Source organism: Aythya ferina (assembly GCF_964211825.1).
Source record: "Aythya ferina genome assembly, chromosome: 2".
NCBI classification, from domain to species: Eukaryota; Metazoa; Chordata; class Aves; order Anseriformes; family Anatidae; genus Aythya; species Aythya ferina.
In genome coordinates, this window is record NC_140297.1 from 65726577 (window position 1) to 65747984 (window position 21408).

Below are 21408 nucleotides of genomic sequence, written 5' to 3' on the forward strand. Positions count from 1 at the left end.
TTTATGTATAGCAGTAGGGAGAATAACCCCGAGATTGGAAAACTGCTTTGTCTTTTAATCAGTTTGGGAAGAACAGCAAAAAATATATACTGAGGACAAGTAATTGAAGAGCATTTGTTAACTCCTACTAAGTAATAATTGTGAGTTAATTGATAAATATTTAGAAACAGACAAACCATAATACTTTGGACAAAAAAAAAAAAAGCAAAACTGTAAGAATGTTCTAAAGAGAAGGGCTGGTAGAATATGCACTGTTAATCACCTATAATTTTTATTTTTTTTTTTTAACAGTCTGGACCAAATCTGTGCTATCCCCAAACTGTATAATTGACTCTATGTACGCAATTTCTCAGTTGCTCAACAATACAGATATTAGCAGTAATGGTATAATTATAACCTACAGCTTAAGTAGATAAAAAACTGCTAGTTCTTAACCAGTGACTGTAATTAAGATTGGAGAAGGGTAGTATTCACTACATCTGCTTAGTATCCAATTTTATTAATGAAACATAAGTTCCAATACAGCAAAGCAGCTGTGTGCTGCATCCCACCCCTGACCATATCCTGAAAGGAGACAATGAGGGGGCAATGCAACCCAACTTGTAGCAGCTGTAGGAAAAAACAAAAACAAAAACAAAAAAAACACCACCACAGCTCTGTAAGCAGTGGTTGAGCACCAGCTGTAGACACGGGATGCATGAAAAGGAAAGCAAGCAATAATCACATAAAGGAAGAAGTTATTTCCTGTGCCCTAAGTATCACTTTACTTTCAGCCGGGTCAAGGAAAAAGCACTGCTTCCTCTTCAGCACCTTCCCCGGCACAGGCAGAGGAAGAGGCAGAAGCCCCGTGGGGCCAACCCAACGCCTGGGGATGGCAGCAAGGCTAGGGACAGCGCCGATTCAGCACCACGGGCGGCGGACAGTGCCCATGGGGAAATTGACGAAATTGGGTGGTTCACACCCCAAAAATGGGGCAAAAAAAAATCACCCTGTGGCTGCCTGGCAGAATTCACCAACGCAGACTTTCTGAGCAGTGAAAGCAAAAGCTGAGGAATGAAGCGGGCACCACTGGCATGTTTCACTCGCTTTGGCTCACTTGCTCTGTACTGGTTGCTAAGCAAAAATTATATTTTTTTAAAGCTCGAAACTACTCACTGCCAGATGGATTACTGAAAACACACACCTGCACTGCTTAAAACACTTTTCATTTATATATCTTGATATGCCAATACTACTTTCTTCAATTATTTCTTTTAAAGGAATACCAGGTTTGAAAGTAAAGACAAATTTGAGCTAGCAGGGGAAAGGGGAGGAACAGGAAGAAGCTAAGTGTAATTATCAAATTTTCCAGTGGATTGCAGGAAAGAGGTACCTAGGGACTTGCATGTCCTCAGGAACTTGTAGTAAAAACAGCATGCCCAGCTCAGCATAGAGATGTGAAGCACCAAGTGACCTGAAGGTGTCTTGCTCTTAACTGGTTTATCTATTTTTAACTACGTGACATAACATTACCTGTGACAGCACAAGCCAGCTCAGGGTTATTTCAGCAATCAAACAACCATACACAGCCTCATGTGATTTACACCTTACTTGCAGTGCTGCTTTCTGTTCGCACTCCCAGTTCTTCAGGCCTGAAAGGTGGCATCTCACCCTGCACTCCAGCCTGTGCTCTGAAATGGCACCCAACTTACCTACAGCTAGGTGTTTTTTTAAGAAGCCATGGTCAGAAAGAAATAACAACCCACTGTACGATGTAGCCAACTGCTCTGTTGATGGTAAAACCAAACCGTGTATTACCCATTACCAAGGGTATAACTACATTGAGTATGACAGGAGGGGGAGGGGAATCCATTCCATCACCAAATGGAGGAGAAAACACATCTCCATCACCTCCAACTTTCAGCTGGCTGAAAGGGGGGAGGAGGGATGGGGAAGGCTGCAGCATGGCAAGCAGCAGCTCTGAGGCAGCCCTTTTCCCCTCTCTGCTGGCAGGCTCAGCTGAAGAAGGGGTGGCACCACAGGGTATTACACAGTTAGGTCTGTTTGCTGCTGGGACAGGAGAGAGGCAGCAGTGGGGCTTCCTGGCTATTGATCCTCACTCCCACCCCTCCAAACAGAGGAAGTGTGGTGTGGTGCAGAAACCCAACAGAAAGTACTTTGTTTTCCTCTGTTTTGGAGAGCAAATGAGCTCTGGTGTAGTTTGCTGTTGACAGAGCCCATAAGGGAAGAGAAGGTCAGGCAAGGAGGGAAAACAACAGGCCTGGCAGGAAAGGCAGAGGACAGTCACCACGTGTGGCATGAACAGGAGGGGACAGCCGAAATCCCAAAGGCGCCATGAGGAAGAGGCAGCTGAGAGGACAGTGCAGCAGTGGAGAAGGGGGACAGGAAGGCCGGGCAGGGAGGCTAGTCCCGAGGCCTGTGAGCATGGATGTGGAAATTTAGGCAGCTGACAAGGCAGACCGGAGAGCGGCCAGCAGAGACAATAGCAGACCTGGGGAGCCAGGGCAGCCGAGGCGAGCTGCACCCTCCAGGGCCAACCTCACCACACGGAGGGGATGAAGGGGAGGCAAGGCTGCCCGGCTGGGGTGGGCAAGCAGGGCAGGACCCCGAGCCCTGCGGGGATGCCCGGGTGGGCGGCTGGGGCTGGGGGCACACACAGGTGCGAAGCAGCCGCTCCGGGGGAGCTCGGTGGTGCCCCGTGTCCCCAAGCCCCTGGCCTCGAGGTCGCTCACCTGCCTCGAGGTTGAAGGAGATGCGGGCCTCGGCGAGGTAGGGGGTGTCGCTCTTGGAGCGGACGCGGCGGATGGGTCTGCGGTCGATGTCCTCCTCGGAAGATGCCGCCATTAATGTGGGCACGGTGAGCAGCGTGGCCCGGCGAGCTGGCGAGGGCGAGCGGGCGGCAGCGGGCAGCGGAGCGGGGCCGGAGGGGAGGGGAGGGGAGGGGAGGGGGCGGTCGGGGTTGGGGGGGGGGGGAGAGAGGACGGGGAAGGAGAGAGGGAGAAAGGAGCGGAGGGAGGGAGGGAGGGGGAGAGAGAGAGGGAAAACCCGTCAAGGATCCACGGACGGGAGTGGAGGCCCTACCCACTGCCCCCCCGCCCCCGGGAGGACAGCTCCTCCACGGAGGGAGGCCGGCCATGCAAGCCTCCCCCCTCCCCCGGCACTGCCCGGCACACCCCGGCCCTGCCCGACCCCCTCCCCGAGCACCCCCGCCTGGCCCGCGTGCTCCCCACCGCCTCAGCTGCCCCCCGAGCCCCATAGGGAGGCCGCGGCTTGTGGGGTCATCCATCGCCCCTTTCTCCCCTAAGCGGGGGTTTCTAACCTAGGCCAGGTGCCCGAAGCGAGGCAGAAGGGCCAAGAAGTTTCCAGAAACAGGCAATCTGTCCTGGCGTCTTGAAGCACCAACCTGGTTGAGGTTCCCTGTGCAGCATTTTTTTTTATTTTTGAACATCCTTCCCTGACAGGTGGGCACTCCATGCTTCAGTCATACAGGCAGGTGAGTTTGAAAACCCACCTTTGTCTTCTCTATTTAATAGCTTCCGATAAATGTGTTAATTCTCTTCACGTGGATGTAGGCTGCCTGCCCCATTAGGGCACCAGTGTCAAATGGAAGCTCTAGATGTTAATGTAGGTGAAATTATTTAAAATGCTACTTTTCAAAAATGCTACATAAAGTGTTAAACACTTAAGAATGTGTTCCAGTGATTGTAGCAGTTCATCCTAATTATTTTTTTATTATTATTTTATTTTTAACAGGAACACAGTCACTTAAGGTCAGTGAGTTGTCAGTATCTCAGAAATCTTTTGTTTTGGTCAGCTGCAATATCAAATGGAGCAGTGAATGCCAGGGGCTCAGCAACTCTGCAAGCAGCCATAGTGGCATTCACAGTTAGGAATTTTGCGAACAGCTTTCTCACTCATTCCTGCAAGATCAGCACTTTTCAGCCACCTTTCTGCCAATTGAACTGGTAGCTGTTTGGGGGTGTGCCGGATATTTTTCCATGGTTGTACTATTAGGTTTACCTGAAGTTTGCTGTTAGGACTAATCCCTTCATACAACTTTACGAGAACTTTCATGTTTCTTGATGACCAGAGTGGATGACATAAGATCTTGCTTGCAAAGCCATCCTCTTTGCTTTGATGTTACTAGCATAACCCAGCTAATGCAGGGGGAAATGTCCTATGTTAATAGAAATGCAGGTGTTCACAGCAAAACAGCTGTGACATCCCTGGACCTCTGGTGAACCACCATACTACTGGCAAGCAAGGAGGTACCATCCAGTCCATGTGCATCTCAAAATAAATAAATAAATAAAAATCCAACAAAACCAGCATAGGCTGTTTGGGGAAGGGATAGTCTTACATGTGTCAAGGTTGAAGCAGATCCTAGCTTCTTCTAAGTATGGGGTGTCACTCTTAGACCGCAGTCTTCTAATGGGTCTCCGGTCTATGTCCTCCTCAGAAGAAGCCGACATCAGTGTGGGCACAGTGAGAAGAGTTGCCCGACGAGCTGATAAGAAAGAACGAACGAATGAAGAAGACAATAGAAGGAGAAGAGAGAAAATGAAAAGGGGAAAAAGGGTAAGGAACAAAAAATAATAATAAAAAATAATAAAAAAGAAATAAAATTGTTTAATGGAAAAGAGAATCTGTAATACGTGGTAGATGAGGCTGTTTGCTGTGAGGTCCCTGCCTCACATGCTGCAGAATTTATGTTCTGCACCAAGTAATACAAAGAGCACAAAAGACTGATGCACTGTGTCCCCCCAAGACATAAGTAATACCCCTGTTTCGGACACGGATTTCCTCTTCACAGTTTGCTAGTTTTGCATCTTGCATCACTCTTCACAACTTGTCAACAGCCACAGTCCCTCCTTTTCTGAATACTGTGTTTGATACAGTGATATCTGAGTATCACTGAGGAAGTAGTTAAGTGTTCATTTAGTTTGCAGAAATTAGAGGGAGCAATGCTTGGAACACATGAAATGATGTGTACAACAGCTATCCAAAAACTCAATTCCTTGGTGTCTTAATTTGGGCACTCAAAATTAACAACTAATTTTTGTTCTTGATCACTCCATGTCTTAGTGTCTTAATTATGAATTGGGGAGAATCATTATTTTCTTTCAGTGGGTATTTTCTAAAAATATAAATTCATTAATATTTGTAAAGTGTTCATATATTTTAGTGAAGCACCAATGAAAACCCCATGAGCAAATTAATATTTCTATCTTCTCAACAGGCTCTAAGTGGCTTGGGGCCATGTCTTCAAGGAGGAGAAAGCAAAATATTTAATATTGTCTCATTTATTGAGTGCTGCCCACTGATGAAGCGAGTGGTAGGAGAGTAAAAAATTACAGTGTCATCATGCAATTAGAAATTGTACCATAATACATATGGATTTAGAGGCTGAATTAATGTTGTGGAAGGAACCTTCATTCTGGCATTGCATAAGTATTCGGCACTTGACCTTACAGCCTTGATAACGTCCCTTCAATGTAGGTGTTTTTTATGTGAAATGTAATGAGTGTCTGTTGATTGCTTTGGAAACTGAGCCTATAAATTACAAATCACAAACAGAAAAGCCCTATCAATATATCCACCTGACTAGAAAAAGGTTGTCACAAACGCTGGGCAGAATCTGGCTGATCACTGAAAGCTTGAGTACCATGCACAAGTACCCTGCCAGTATGCTGCTCGTCCCTCTACCCCATACAGAGTTGGAAAGAGAATTTCTACTGAAAGCCCATCCTTACCCGTGATGTGGGTCTATTAACATTATTGTGGGGCTCTGTAAGAGCCTATACTTCCTTAGATAAGAAGGTGCAGTAAAATCTAGGGCTTGAGAATTTCAAACTATCACATGCTATCCTTTTATTATGACATGGACTTTCAGAGAGCTGGTTTCAGCTCTGGTCTGCCACATGCGCACACATACATGCCCAAAAATCAGACCTGGCATGCCTTTGTGTTCAACCTTAAGAAGAGTCTAAACCATGGATATTTCTCATGGTTTGGGATCATCTGGCACAAGTCCTTATCTCAGGGCTTTTGTAAGTCACCACACTTCAAATAGCTAATAATGAACTCTATTTTCCTGCTGGGAATGGAGAGCACAACTGATGGTGACTAAGAGCAAATTTTGCAGCCTTGTAACTGCAATTCTTGCTTTAAAAAGTTTTTGAGTGTTCCAAATAATATCTGTCAATCAGAAGCCTTCAGATGCTTAAACCCTGAGTTAGGTGTTAGATAAGATAGCTTATAATTAATATGATTTAACAAAAGCTGTCACACTGTATTTTTCAATTTGCAGAATTACATAGGTTACCAAACAGGAAAATCTGTGCTGCTAGGGGTAGCAGTTATTTCTGGTCTAATTTATTTGTTTTCTGGTTTTAAATAGATTTCTTTCAAGTTTTTGCTCCCTCCTAACACAGCTTCTGAATTTGAAGTAAAAGCATAGGGCAAGAGTTGAATTTGATTTAATGAGGTCAGCTATTTAGATTAAGCTAAAGTAAACACTGCTATTAGACTGTAAACTATTACTCCATTGTAGCAGGGATGTACAATAATGAAGATGAAAGAGAATGGAAAATTTCTGCCACGGAGAATTTTGTGTACTGCATCATCAAATGTATACCAAAGGAATATTTATCTGTATATGAAGTCAACATTGCAAAAAGCATCTCATAAAAGAACCATGTAAAAGATTTGTCCTTTAAAACTGGTATGATCTAGCTATAGTTAAAGTCAGTGAAAGGCCACCCATGCACTTCAGGGGTGGCTGGATCACAGCACAGGAGACTATTCAGAAAAATAAACAAACAAACAAACAAAAACCAACACCAAATTGCATACACATTTATTGTACACACAAGATAAGTGAGTTTTTCTGTATTCCTTTATAAACCATATTTTACCTTTTGGGTCAAAACACTGGGATCTGGTCTATACACATTTTGACTAGAGGTAGGTGGATGTTGGAAAATATTTCCTGGAGTATTATTTACATATTATTTTGACAACCATGATTATCTCCCCTTTATGTATATTATCAACTGCTTTCAAGAATGCCTGGAAATTTTAAATAAACATTGGAATATATTCAGAGGGAGCTAATGTGTTGGTGTTTTTTTGGCAATAAAAAACTAAGATCAATTATTTCACAGCTGTGGAACAGGAAGGTATAATTGACCACATTCAAATATCCATATGGTGACACTGAATATACATGAATGGCATGAATATACCTGTACACACTTTTCCTTATGACCCTGTGTCCATCACTGACAACCAACCAGTGTTTCTAGCTTGAGATACTTTCCACAAATGAGTTCAGCGTCTGCTACACATTTTTAGGAGATGGCTTTTCAGGAAAACTAGGAAATATCCCCTTGAAGGTGCTGGAGTACAGGAATGACATTATGATACATGTTAAGGGGCCCTCTTATGCTGCAAATGGATTTGAAAGCAGTGTCAGAAAACTCATTTCAAGCAGCCAGTCTAGCATTGCACAGAACACAACTTAGTCATTTTGGTTAAATTGTTTTGTTCCATTTGCATTGTTCCTGATGTGATAGGGTTATGCTACGATCAGTATGTTTTGCCAACATCAAGTTTGGTATTTGTTAGAAAGAGAAAAGGTAGCTAATGGAGAAAAAAAAATGAAAATAAAAATGCTGTAATATATGTAATGATGCTAGAATTGATTGCATATAATCTCATATTTGTTGTCTCAAAACACTGTATGTTATTGAAGTATGACACAAGCATGCATTTGGGAGAGGGGAATGGAAAATACATGAAGGATTGTAAGTGTGTGTTTAGAGACCTTTAAAACATGTAATTTCAATATGTTTAGTTACATCTGAAGGTGGTCCAGTTTCTGAATACTGTTTGAAAGTACCAAAAACATGGGGGACAGTTTGCAAAGAATTATTGGTGGTTTCTGTTTTTTCCATTAAAATACTTTTTCACATAATTTAATACAAATATTAGTACTAATTTTGATTGCCAAGAACTAGCTTTATGCTTTGAAAAGTTATAATATATTTTTTTAAGACTAATGTTTTTAGAAGAAATTTGGACATTTTTAATCAGAAAAATTTCTGAGGTGGAAAGTCATCCTCTTAAAATTATTTAAAGAAAATGTGAAATATTCATCTAGATTTTCTTGTTCACTTTTATTAATCAACTTTTACTGAAATGTTTTAAAAACATCTTATTGATAATACAAGTACCCTAGTCATTTTTGGCTTAATAATTTCTTCATCTAGAAACTCTAGTTTACATAACAGTTTCTCACTTCTAAATGGCAAAACAAACAAACCAAAACAAAACAAAAAACACCACCTCTTGAGACCTGATGTTTTTAATCTTGCTACAAGCAAAGTGCTAAGATGTTTCTGCTGGAGATACCTAGACCTAGATGTGTTGGAAAGGCTATCTTTCTTTGTATATAACCACGAGTAACTTCAGATAGCGCACAAATGGCTGTAAAAGAATATTGGCTTCACAACAGAAATCTTAAAGAGCAAAAACTCATTTATCAGAGCAAATTTTGAACAAGTTGGTAAAATACCTGTGAAAACATTTTAATTGCAGTGCTGCTGTTGCTGACTGAGTAGGATTTTTTCTTGCTACTTATTTTCATTAGAGAAAGGTATGAGTTTCTGGTTTGATTTACTGCATTCTGCTGGCATCCTCTGCTCTTTCAGTTTTCCTCCTTCATGCTTTGGTGGAAAGGGCTCACTATAGCATCACATGTAAATAATTCACACAGAAATGCATTTTTGGCTACATATGAGCTTTAAAAATGTTGGTTCCCATAGGTTTTGATGTATCTAGAACATGATAATCTACCTGTGCTAAAATATTTTTAGTTTGTGAATGTTTGTTAAAGACAATCACACAGTGGGTCCAAATGGATGCTTACCAGAAAAAGAAAATCTCGTGGGCTGATTTAATGCCACTTCACTTTTGTCTTGTTTTAAATTTAAGTGATAAAGAACAACATTTGAAGGAGTAGAGATGTGAAATAGGGTTTGACTGGCAGGAGAGGGAAACAGTAGAACATGTGTGCAAGCACTGGAGAGGACATAATTTGGTATTTATGACAAATGATTTATAGGTTTTTGTCTCCCGGATAAACAGAGAAGTACATGCATATGGATTGTTGTCTCTCTCTAAAGTGAAGCTGTTGAGATCTTTGACACCAGTTTGATGGACACCAGTAATCTGAAAAAAAGTACTCAGATATGTGGTTGCAAGAAATAGATCATAGGGCAAAAGACATCCACTTTGATGCACATGCTTGTTATGCTGGTTTGTGATATTTAGTAAGTTTATGCACAATATGCCTACTTAGCATCTGTTGTACATTTTAGAGGAAATGCGCTTGTCCTTCTTTGAATCCAAAGGCATAGGCTAAAGAAAGCAGAATATATGTAAGTATCTTAAAAGAAAGAAGGAAAAAAAAGAAAGAAAGAGAGAGAGAAAGGGAAGGGCAAGCAAGCAGCTAGGTGATTAGGAAATAGGGACAAGTAGGGGTTTTGTTATTTTAAATTATTTTTTAGTTTAGTTGAAAAAATTAAATTTAGTGTTCAGAATATTTTTTTTTCAAGTGCTAGCCACATATAAGTTTTCCATAGTTTCTATGTTAGGGGGTATAAAGAACAGGGTCGCAAACATACTAGTTTTATTTAGATATGCCACTTAGAATTAGAAGATTCTAATTTATTCCGACTTTAATTTGGCTGACTGGATATTGAAATAAATGACCAAGAAGTAGCTGAAGCAGTTACTGCAACTAATCATGAGGTATTTTTATACAATTGCTGAAGCTAGTCTACCTGACTCTGTAAGCCAGAGACTTTCGTCATGGTACTCCCTTGTCTGTTCATAAATTCTAAATAATGACAAAAGAGGTGCAAAGGGGGGAAAATGTTTAAAAAGGATAAGGGCAGGGTTGATGTTGATCAATTACTTCCTTGTATTTAAAGGGAGAGAAATTGATTACAACAGCTCATTTGCTGTTATTAATTTGCTATTGTTAATGTTATTAGTCTAAGAACTAATAAGATTACATGAATAAGAAAAAGACATGCAAAATTACGTAATTCTGAAGAGATGTTAATCTATGGGATGGATTATTTCTAAAATTTGTGTGGGTGGAGTATCCAAACGTTACTTTACACAAGGAACATCTACAGTGGAATCATTCTGGACTAGGATTTGGGGATACTGCAACAATACTTTTGTGAAATAATGGACATAATTTAGTATGCAAAAGCAGAAGGGAAGCAGCACTGGGTAGTCAGCAATGATTAAAGTCAAATATCTAGAATGAGTCAGCACTGCCTGAATTAAAATAAATGAGCAAAAGTGAAGCACAGTGAAATAAATAAATCGTGGCAACAGAGTGGAAGAGGGGAATGTGGAGTTAAGACTGTAACTGGGAGTATTAAACCTGGAAAACTGATAGAGCAGGATTTTCTGAAATCTCTTGAGCAATAATTCCATATGTGTCTATACAATCCTGTGCATATATTATCCATTTGCCCTATGTACTATGTTCTTGCTTATTTCCATACTTTTTTTTCTACTTTGCATTCTTTTAATCACTCCTTACAATCATCAAATAGATTGCAGGAATGTTGCAACCAGTAAGAGCATATCTCTTGCAAGTGGATCTTTGAATTATTTCTAGGTACAAAGATAGTTTAAGATAAGCCTTCAACAAAGTTTTGTTCAGTTATTTAAATATTCACAGTGTATCTTGCCAAATGGACTGGCAAACAACTTTAACGTATGTAGGAACATCTTGGAAAATTTCAATTAATGCAGTTAATTTTAAGCTTCATGCCCCCTGCTGGTGCAAAAGGAAATGAGACTGGAAAAGTGGATATGGTTCTTGAGGAAATTATAAAAGATTTTATGCTTGAGTCAAAAGTCACCTGAGAGCAGAGGGGAACCTGGGTTCCCGTCAGGATCAAAGTTGGACTGTAGAGCAGGGATGGACTTGCACAGCCCAGAACAGCATCCTGACCATGATGTACAGCCCATCCAGTCAGGTTCTGATTTGTGGCTGTTAGAGGGGGGTGAGCCCTGTGACCACTTCCATCAAACTCACGGCCACAGAAAAGTGTTATGTAAAGTCTGCAATAGGTATCTCTCCTTTTCTGAGGGTACCTGAAGCCTTAATTTATGACACACCAAACAGAAGTCATTCTTCTCTCTTAGAAGTCACCTCAAGAGATTTTTTCCCATTTTGTACAATGGCAGAGAGAGGTTCCTTGTTTCTTGATTCTGAACAAGCCTAGGTGTGAGCCAATAGGAACCAGCAGCCAGGGCACTGCATGCCATCCCTGTACCTTGTTTCATTTCCTGTGCTCAAGGCCAGCTCTCTGATACAACACAGCTGTGGAGAGAGCAGTTTGAGACACCCTGACCAGCCTTGGAGCTGTAAAAGAAAAAGCCAAAAAGCCTCAGGTACTGCTTTCTGCCTTTGGGAGCTGCATTTACCCTTTGCCTGCTTCCTGAGCCCATGGCTGGCTATGTTCCTCACTGATCGATGTCCTGGCTGCTGATTTATGTCCTGCTTGGCCTTGTACCTTCCTCATTGCCATGGACTTGTGTGGTGATCTGGACTCTTGGCTGAACCTGGGTGACCATCTCTGCTTGTGTGCTTCAGTGCTTTACCTCTCATAGGAGAGACCATGCCTCTGCCTGTCTTGCTGCCTCTTGGCTCGCTTTCCCTTGTGGAGCGGCCTTCTAATGCTGCTCTTCAATGCCAGCTTGCTCAGCTCTGACAAATATGAGGGGTTCCTTTGCAAGCCCCAAAGCAGGAGTTCCTTAAAGTTGAACTTCAAACCAGCTGTCTCTCCAAATGAGGCTACCACTGTTATGGTCTGCAAATTTACAGCTTTTGATTACAGCCTGACCTGTTTTATGAAGTTACTCCATTTCCTGAGTTAGGTGCCTTCTTACTTGTCAACATGGGATTCCTTCTGTGCAAACAAATGCCATTAGCACAGCTGTCTTCCATCTGAGTTCACTCCCTAGGCTTTTTTAATTTGTGTAGAGAATGAGACATGATTCATATTATCCCAAGGAAGATGTCTATGATTAGGTGAACTCTGCTCTCAAAATGACTGAGACTCTCCAGTGATACATGTTAGTCAGCTAGTCAGATGTCTTGGATGGAAACGTCTTCACTGAAGACACCTAAGAGGTAAGTGAGCTGCATCCTACTCCAGGCCCCATTGTATGCTTTCAGGCCTTATGTCTGCAAGCCATGGTAGATTTGTGTTTAGAATACACTGACATTCAGGAGTGACTAATATTTTAATTCCCCACACTTCAAAGGCAGACTTTTTCAAAAATGTAACTCCAGGTCCGTATTTACATTTCAGATTTGGACTTTCCTAGGGCAAGGGGCTGGATCTAGGGACACAGTCCCTTTCCTGCTTCTGACTTGCAGATGCATCACCAGGCATTACACAGTTGGCAAGGACACCCCCATCTCCTAGATCCTAACATACGGCCACAGAAGAAACAATCAGGATAGGGCTTAAGATATTTCTGGCTGGTATCTGAAGACTACAGCCAGCTGGCTTCATTCACTAAGTTTTCTAAATCTAGATAATCTTTGCTGCCAGATACAGCTTTTGGACTTTCCATCCCTCCTGCTTCACTTTCCTTGGAGGAAATGGGGAGCAGCTGTTTGAACAGCACATGCAGCCTTGAACGGCCAAATATCCTCTGTTCTGTGCTCAGCCCACAGGAGTGAGGTAAAAGCTGCTGTTGCAGAAAGAGAGGATGGGAAAGAAGGCAGCTGATAAGGTAACACCTCTCTCCTCCCACCCTACAGCAGCAAGGGCAGCTCTGCAGCTTTCTGCAGGGGTAGGAACGAGATGTGGGCATTAGTGCAGGCAGTATGGGATAGAGAACCAGCTAGCTGCTGGGTGCCAAGAACTTGTTTCAGTCCCTATGCTGAGGTCAGGGTATCCTGCATGCAACTGCAGAGGAGCTGAGGTCATCTGGGATTTGATATCCTTTGCTAGCAACGCCATCATAGCTCTTCGAGTTCCTTCCAAACATCTTGCAGTCTTGTTCCTTCCCTTCTCTTCCACCCACAAGGAGTGGGTACAGTTGAGAATGAGTGCTTTCCAGCTGTTGTTTGTAACATTGTCGTGTCATTAATGTGAAAACATTGAAAATGAGTTTTTGTTCTTGATCTGGAGGATCAAAGGATTAAAAAGCAGAAATATTCCAATCTCGCAGAAAGAGTAAGTGGGTCCTAAACCCCTATTCTACAGCCTGTGAACAGAGCATATTGTAATGCAGTAACTGTAATAATAACTAAAGTAATAATAAATGTAATGCATTTTGATGTATTTTTTAATTAAATGGCAAAATACCATAGTCTTCCTTCACTCGATTCTGGTATAATACCATTTTAATGCATAAACACAAGCTCTGTGATAGTATGATTTGTTAGTAACATCGTGTTATTTTATTATCATCAAATAGTTAATTGTGATCCCATTAGGTAGATCTGGTGGCAGTGCTTTCTTGCACACTTTTTTTTTTTTTTTCAGTTCCAAAGTAGCTACTTGAGCTAAGCTATATATGTTAGAGGGGTGCCTCACAATCAGTATGGGTTTGGTTGTTTTTTTGCTTGTCTCAGAATGTTTAAACTAATGCAGTTTAACTGTTTTTCAGAAGGCAGATAAGGAAAAAGAAAGGTTCTTTTTGCCCACATTTGGAGAAATCATGCCATTATCTCATGTAGAAATGCCTGTGCTGTGAAAGACAGACTTAAAATTGGCACAAGGTATAAAGATGACAGGAGTTATCGGAGCCATACAAGCAGCACCAATGCACGCCGAGATAACATTGAGTTCTTTGCTGTATAGGGTTAAGAGCACAGAGAAAGAGGATGCTACCATCAAGAAGTTTGAGGCTAAGGGTGGTAATAAAGACATTTGCTACAGGAAAATTTGTTGTTGAAACTCTTCCAGAGGCTTATTGTTTGGCCCACTGAAACCAACTCTGTCTCCTCATGCTTGGTGCTGCCTCAGACAGTGAAAGCCTCCCGAAGCTGCTCTTGCACAGGCCACCTTTCACCTCTCACACTTTCTATTGCTAATGGGGTTGTCTGTCCATCCACATCTTCAACCACCTCTCTTGCTGGCAGGAGATTGCCATGTTGCTACATTTGAGCAAGTAGAGCAGAAATGTCTCTTCTCTGCTCATAGTGATTTCCCTGTTGGCATGCAACTTGATAGAAAGCAGCTGCCCTCAACCAAACATAGACGTTCAGCAGGGGAGAGCACTAGACACTTGGGGAAGAGGGCTCACAAGCATGTGAGGTAAGTGATGTGGAGGGCAGGAGCTAGAAAAAAATGCAGAGAGAGAGGTGAAAAGTTGAAGGAAACAGAGCATAAGTTCAGAATGGCTTTTATATCAATGCACAGTTTACAATTACAGAGGTAATGAGGGTTTGAGAACCTCTGTACCATGCTCTGGTGCACAGTAGAAGCATGTCATTGGTGTCTTAAACAAAAGGTTTACACATGGGTGGACAGAAAGTCTCATATTCTCATTGCTGGTTCCTACTTGTTTTGTCCAAGGGGTAAAAGCCCTCATGACAGATCTTAAGGGACAGATCCTGCCCTGATGACCTGTGTATCAATGGATACATTTCTGCATAATGTTGTTTTTTTTTTTTCTTTCCTCTGTTTGCATTTTAAAAGGCAAAATGATTGCATTAAAAAGAAGACTCAACCAGATGCTAAGGTGAAAATTTCAACGCAATGCAATTCTGTATGTGCTAACAATATAATTTCTCCAAATATGGGGAAAATGTTTTTTCCCTGCCTTCTTCGAAATACTTAGAGTGAATGTTGCCTGTGCAACCTTTATTAGCCACCTTGTGCATGTTGCTGTAATTGTCTTTCACTACTTGAATACATATTTCTTCCATAGTCCTCTGTACCTAGCCATGCTTGGGAAGGGTGCTGTTGATAAATTGATACAGCTTATAACTTGTACATTACATAGCAGTAACTTGTACATTTCTGAAATTTTGTATCTATGGAATAGAAAAGGCACTGTTCCCATAGGGATATTAAAGAACCTATTTTAATATCACTTTTATATAAATGCTCAGGCATCCACTGCATTTTAGAGATTGTAAAAAAGCGAGCAAAATCAGTCATTGCCCTCAGCCAATTTTAACCTGACTTTGAGGCGCTTAGCATTTGCCTCTGTTGTTGTTCAATGCAGAGGGCTGTGTTTTGACAATAGTTGTGGTTTTTTTTTCCCCTCAAACAGTTTTCTTTGAAATATACAGATGAAAATGTACCACAGTAACTGGGGCAGCAGCTGGGCAATGTAGCAGCACCTCAGTTGAGCCAAAAGTCAAGTGGCACTGACCCCTACATCTCCTGGGATGGTAGCATTCCCCATGTAGATTAGGTCTTGCTCTGGGAGGATGACTTACAGAGGGAAGGCCAAATTCTGGTGGCTTGTCTTTGAATGGGATTAGCAATTGATGAAATTAACAGTGGAAAAAACCTGGACTGTGTTTTCAAAGAATAGTATGCAGGCAATATGTAAAAAGTAAAAGGTTGATAGAGTTGCTTGGTCCTTCAATTTTTATTCAGTTTAGTATGATGCTTGAAGTTTAAGGAATACAAAACCCTCCTCTTTGAAACTGTTTTATCCAAAAATAGAGCTAGTGAGAAAAATGTGAACTGACTTTACCAAAAATATCACCTATGTTGTGAACAATTCTCAGCTACCTTAAAGCAAAGAAGTTTGATTACTCCTTCACACTCCTGCACTGTTTCTGTTCAGTGGGGGACCAGCATTTCATTGGGAAGGACACAGACCCCTGAGAGCATGCTGCTTCTATGCAGCACATTAAAACATCTCAGATCTTTCCTAAATCATTTATTCCTGCAGCAGAAAGTAATACCGGACTGTACTGAGTGATCCTGACAGCACTGAGAATCAAGGAGAGAGGGGAATGGCACCACAGGGTAACACAGCATGCAGCTGGCTGTTCCCTCTGACTTGTCCACTCTGGTTCTGCAACCCCAGAGTCTAGATCCTGTTTTTCCATTTTGCTTCTGCCATACACCCAGCAGCTTTCACATAGCTTTTCCTTATCCTCTGAAAGGGCACATCAGCCTCTTTTTGTAATCCCTTTTACACCCCATGCATTCTGAAGGCCTTTCCCTATTGCCTGTGTACATTTCAGTAGCTCAGTCACAAGGACTGGCCATTGACTGGCCCTATATATCTTAGCTGTACCATTAAAATAGTCAGTCTGAGATAGTGCCAAAATTTCTTACCTTGGGCTCCTTGACTGTAAAACAGTCTGTGAGCAGACTCAACATCCAAAAAGTAGTCCATTTTGATGGAACTTTATTTGTGTGTACAATACTCCTGTTTGGATGATCAGTCAGATTCCTGGGAAAAAAAATAGAGATGTCAGATAGAAAAGTTGGTGAGTTTCTTTGTGGAAAGAATAGTGTAGGCAGTCATTAAAGTTTGTGGTTTGGATTATTAGGGTAAAAACATTTTCAAATCACTAGTTGTAGAACTTCACAAGTATCCTTTTCTATTTTGGGATATCTGGTTTAAATCTTTGTCTAAAGACATAAAAGTACTGCTACAGTGTTAGCAAGGTTCTTGGTGCCTTTCCAGAACCATCACCTTTATTCTTGCCACAGTCTCCATTTCTTACAGTACAGACTTATATTACTCTGCCTGTTACATTTGCTCTTAAAAATGAGAGCAGAAGAGATTGGGGGTGCCATGGATAGCAGCAATGCCAGGACCTCCGAGCAGACTCCACTGTAATAGACTACAGTAAAGACAGCATTAATGCTGCTCACAACAAAACACAGCACTAAGAAGAAAGACACAAGGTTGTACTTTGTTGGACATTTCATTCTGCCTAAACAGGCAGAAACCAACCTTTCCTTACTCCTTCCTACGTACTGACCAGAAGTAGCAGCAGAACATCCCACCATCAGTTTTAAAAGAGGTGATAAGAGCAACCATTAAGAAATGGTAGGATACTCCTAGCACTGTGGCTTAGTTAAGGTTTGTATTTTTGGCATTCTTCAGAACCTTGGATCTGTTTAAATCCTAGGTTACTTTTGACAAAGATGCACACTGAATCAAGTGTGCCTCTGCCAGGCAGAGTTCCCAGGATTATGCACATCAGCCTGACCCTTCTCCAGTCGGGCTCTTGCTAAATGTCCTTGCATTTTCCTCTATTCTCACCAACTCACATAAAAACCCAAGATTTGAAGAAAAGGCACAACCCAGATCTCTCTTCCACACCTCAGCTAGTTACAGCATATAATCATAAGCATACAAACAGCTCTGCACAACAGACAAACCGACAAAAATACCTCTAGTCCTTTTCTGTACAAACCCAACGGAAAGGTTTGGGCAGGGAGACCAAGACACTTACTTCAAGCAACTCTTTTAATTATGCTGGCAAAAATCAGGAAACCGGGGTTTCAAAGCTTTTTCTTTTTTCTTTAATTTGGTTTTCATCGATCAACATGCAGTCCTTTCTAAAATTCAGAAGCCTACCCCGATGAGCAAACTTTTAAAATTCCTCAGCAATTCAGTTGGCTGTAGCACTCCCAGACCAGAAATGATACTTACTGCAAAATATCAAGAGCTGACTGGCAGTCGTGTAAGCTCCAGTAGTTTCAAGGAAGGTTTCTTTGATCTTAGAAAATGTCCCCAGTGTAAGCAAACAATTTTGATTGTTTGATAGGAACTCTGATGAATAATGCATAACGTCAACTGGACTTCCTTTATCAGATAAAAATGGCCAGGAGATGCTGTTACTTAGCAACAGGAGGTGACACTATGATCATCTCCTCCACTCCCCCTCACCCTTCATACTGAAAAATTAAGCCCCTGGTTTTGATTTGATAAAAACTTTCCTCAGGAAAAAAAAAATAATAAAAAAAAATAGAAAAAATACACTGCATCAAGTTTCCTTAAGATTATTTTTTTTTTTCTCTCTGATCTTCCTCATTGCAGCTTGTATTCTGAGATACTTTAAAGTGTTTCCTAATGATTACTGTAACATTGTGTTTTGTGCAATAATTTGCTTCCAGTAAGCAAAACACCTACTTTCTTCATCATTTACCACAAGGGTAATGAGAATGTTTTGCTATGGATTTAATGCAAATACTGCCTTGAAAATATTCATTTCTTATCTGGTACTGCTTGTTGGACAAGGCATACAGTAAAAACAACACAAAAACATTCCACAGATGCTATGAAATATATAGATTATCCAGAAATCTCCCCTATTCCAGAATTCCTACTTTAAGTAATTCATTCGTTCTTGAAGGTGCTATAACATCTGATACAAGCATTCTCTAGGAATCATTGCATTTCTGCATAACATACAGCTTTATACAAAATGCAAGATGTAGCTTTTTGCAGGAAATATACATTGATCAAAAGCAAAAGCACTATGAAAAATTTTTAAAATAAATAAATAAAATCGCATGCAGGAGATAAGTACTTACCACTGTTACTGACCTCTTTCCATCCTACTGTTATGGACTAAGACTAAGTAAATGCAACCTAGTCTGTGAGCCAGAATGAACAGCTTCTAATTTTCACTTCATCCTCAAAATCACGAGTACTGAACAGAGAAAGGTGACGGATCTGCTGTTTTATATTATGATGAAATGAAAGCTCTTAGTACAGATCTGAGTAGAACTGCTTTTTTTTTTTTATACTACATTAGCCTGCTAATTTGAAGAAAGTGAAAGGCTTTGTTTTACTGTCTTTTATCTGTTCTCTTTGCTACCCCCACAATTTAATTTGCATTTAAAATTATTCTTATGTCTCCACTGCACTCCAAGGTGTGGAGCATTTTCTAATCACGACGAATGTTCAGTGTGGTTTTTGTGCAATGCCACTTTTATTCTGAGCCAGAAACACAGTGAGTAATTGTAATTGCCAGCTATTTTCTAGAATGAAATACAAAGTGGTTGTCTGATGCAGTTTCTGATTTTTCCTCCATTTAACAGTGCATTGCAACAAACTCCTCAGTCAAAGCATCAGTAAAAACATAAATCAAATAGCACAGTGTCATGTCATGATAGCTTAAACATGCACATTCACAAACCGTAAAAGCAGAATACGATTCTACTGAGATCCTTTTAATAATAATATACCTTTTCCAGGTTTGAAAGTGGGCTTGGACAGTTAATAAACTGAAATACAGCACAGTTATTTCTTGATGGCTTCCAGTTCATCTAGCTTAATGTTTCTGGAGTCACACATTGTTTGGAACCCAAATGAAGCCAAGAAATAGGGGCTGACAAAAGCAATGTTATTAAGTTGCACAGAACATCCCTCATGAGAGGGATGGAAGCCTGGTTCCTAGAATAGTTCCCCAAAGCTTTTTGTCAGAAAGTGACAAAGGCAGGGATAAAAGTGATCCTTTGAAAATTTTTGTTGCAGAAGTTCTGTCCAAGAGAAGTGTCAGGAAACAATCAGGCTTAGTTTTCCCTTGCTTGCAGATATTCTGCTCAAGAGATCAGCTATAAACGCCTTTGAAATGCACTGCCACCAAACCTAAATGATGCTCAAAACTGGGGGTTCTGAAAGGTCAGATTTTGTTTCAGCATCAGACAGCTGTTTAAATCAAATACAATGGATTTTTTGGACTTTTAAGAAGAAGCCCCAAAAGATAAATAAACCCTCACACTATGGGTTATTTGGTACAGGTTAGAAAGTAAGATTCACTCTGAGCAGATCATTACAGGGATTTCCACTCTAAGGTTTCTTAAATGCTTCTTCGAAGCATCCATACAGTACTGAAGATATGGGTGAGCTATATGGGTTTCAGATAGAAAAACAGAAAGAAAAAGAAAAAAAAAAAGACTGGCAATGGAGAATGGAAGACAGAAGAAAACTATCCTTCATGTTCTGCAAGGATATCTGCTACTTGCTAACGATACTTTTTTTTTCTTTTCTCCTTTCTCTTTCTCTTTCTCTTTCTCTTTCTCTTTCTCTTTCTCTTTCTCTTTCTCTTTCTCTTTCTCTTTCTCTTTCTCTTTCTCTTTCTCTTTCTCTTTCTCTTTCTCTTTCTCTTTCTCTTTCTCTTTCTCTTTCTTTCTCTTTCTTTAGAGTTACTGGATCTCTTAGTCCAAAGGAAGCTGAGAACAACATAACTTTGCATGCTGGAGAATGTTTTATAACATCTATCAATTAACTTTTGCTGTGTTCTTCTGGTCCTCTTTGTCATCACCCTTTCAATCCACATTGTCATCTTCTAACTTGACTGATATGCACAGTCATTGCAATTACCAGCAACCTCTCTACTGACTATTGCATAATCAACCATCTTGATACATTCATCCATTTCAGGGATTTACAGCTCACTTTAAATTATTGTGCAGTAGTTCTGACAGCTGCCAAGAGCTTGGGGTACTTAGCAACAAGAAAGATAACAGTGCCTTTTACTTATATGCTTCTGTGGCATTCATCGCCATGAGGGAAATCCTTGCCTGCCCGATTACAAAGCCTTTAGGATGGTAGCATGGTCCCACATTTAACCCTCAGTCCCTCAATAGGGAAATCCATAACCTCCAGTTGAGCTGAAAAGCCTACATGTCTAGAAACATGTTCAGGTGAAACATGTTCAGTATTGAATATAGTCTGCAGATCAGGGTTCACATATCCTTGAAGCTCACTCTGAAAGTTTGACAGTGAACATTTGAAATAATGTACGGTGCATTGAAATGCGTTCTCTGTCTTTGTTTCCAAGAACATCAGAGCACCTCACAGGGCAGGACAGGGAAGTGCAACAACAGCCAGAACCAGAAACTGCTTACCAGCTATTTGAAAGCTTCCCTGTGCTCTATCAACCCCTGAAGCCAAACTTGCAAAACCTCTGCTGTTGGCCAGACCTCTTATCAGCACAGATCCCTATGCAAGATAATCAATGCAATGGTTTTGTAATATACACAGACACCCCCAGAGGACTAGACTGAGATTGAACTCTTTGTGAGGTAGAATATAAAACCATCCAACTGACCTCAGAAAAATACTTGGAGAAAAATTGTCATGCTTTGGAAAACTCTGAAATTGGCATTCCTCATCAGGAGCTTAAGTAACCTACTGCATCACATTTAATTTTTTCCCAAATTAAAAAAAGAAAACCAAACCGAAAAACAAAATAAAACAAAACAAAAAACCCTCAAGAAGAAAGTAATTGAACACTTGGCATTTAAAAGAAGTGAGTAGCCTTCTGGTTTTCTAACAGTCAGATACATGTAGGCAAGAGGGCTGTTTTTTTTTTTTTTTTTTTCTTCCTACCCTGAATTCTCTATTGAGAATATA

General features: G+C 40.8%; 1 protein-coding gene and 1 long non-coding RNA gene across 10 annotated transcripts in view; one reads left to right on the forward strand and one right to left on the reverse strand.

The window, feature by feature from the left end:
• The window catches only part of PHACTR1 (phosphatase and actin regulator 1), a gene marked incomplete at its 3' end in the record, with an annotated part of 439651 nt that overhangs the window by 310753 nt on the left and 107490 nt on the right, over positions 1-21408 (reverse strand). For 4 of the 9 annotated variants that reach the window (XM_084511520.1, XM_084511514.1, XM_084511513.1 and 1 more), the window contains exons 1-4: positions 17695-17833; positions 16362-16479; positions 4361-4507; positions 2733-2879 (exon numbers count right to left, since the gene is read on the reverse strand). In XM_084511520.1, the coding sequence (XP_084367646.1) occupies positions 2733-2879; positions 4361-4507; positions 16362-16422 (355 nt within the window). In that variant the 5' untranslated portion in view covers positions 16423-16479; positions 17695-17833. Of the gene's footprint in view, positions 1-2732; positions 2880-4360; positions 4508-16361; positions 16480-17694; positions 17834-18578; positions 18936-21408 lie in introns of those variants that run through there. The other 5 variants (XM_084511521.1, XM_084511516.1, XM_084511511.1 and 2 more) reach the window with 3 other exon arrangements.
• On the forward strand, positions 3189-7109 carry LOC311432934. The gene is made up of 3 exons (XR_014690435.1): positions 3189-3493; positions 4460-4578; positions 5240-7109. It is a non-coding gene; the product is annotated as an uncharacterized lncRNA (long non-coding RNA).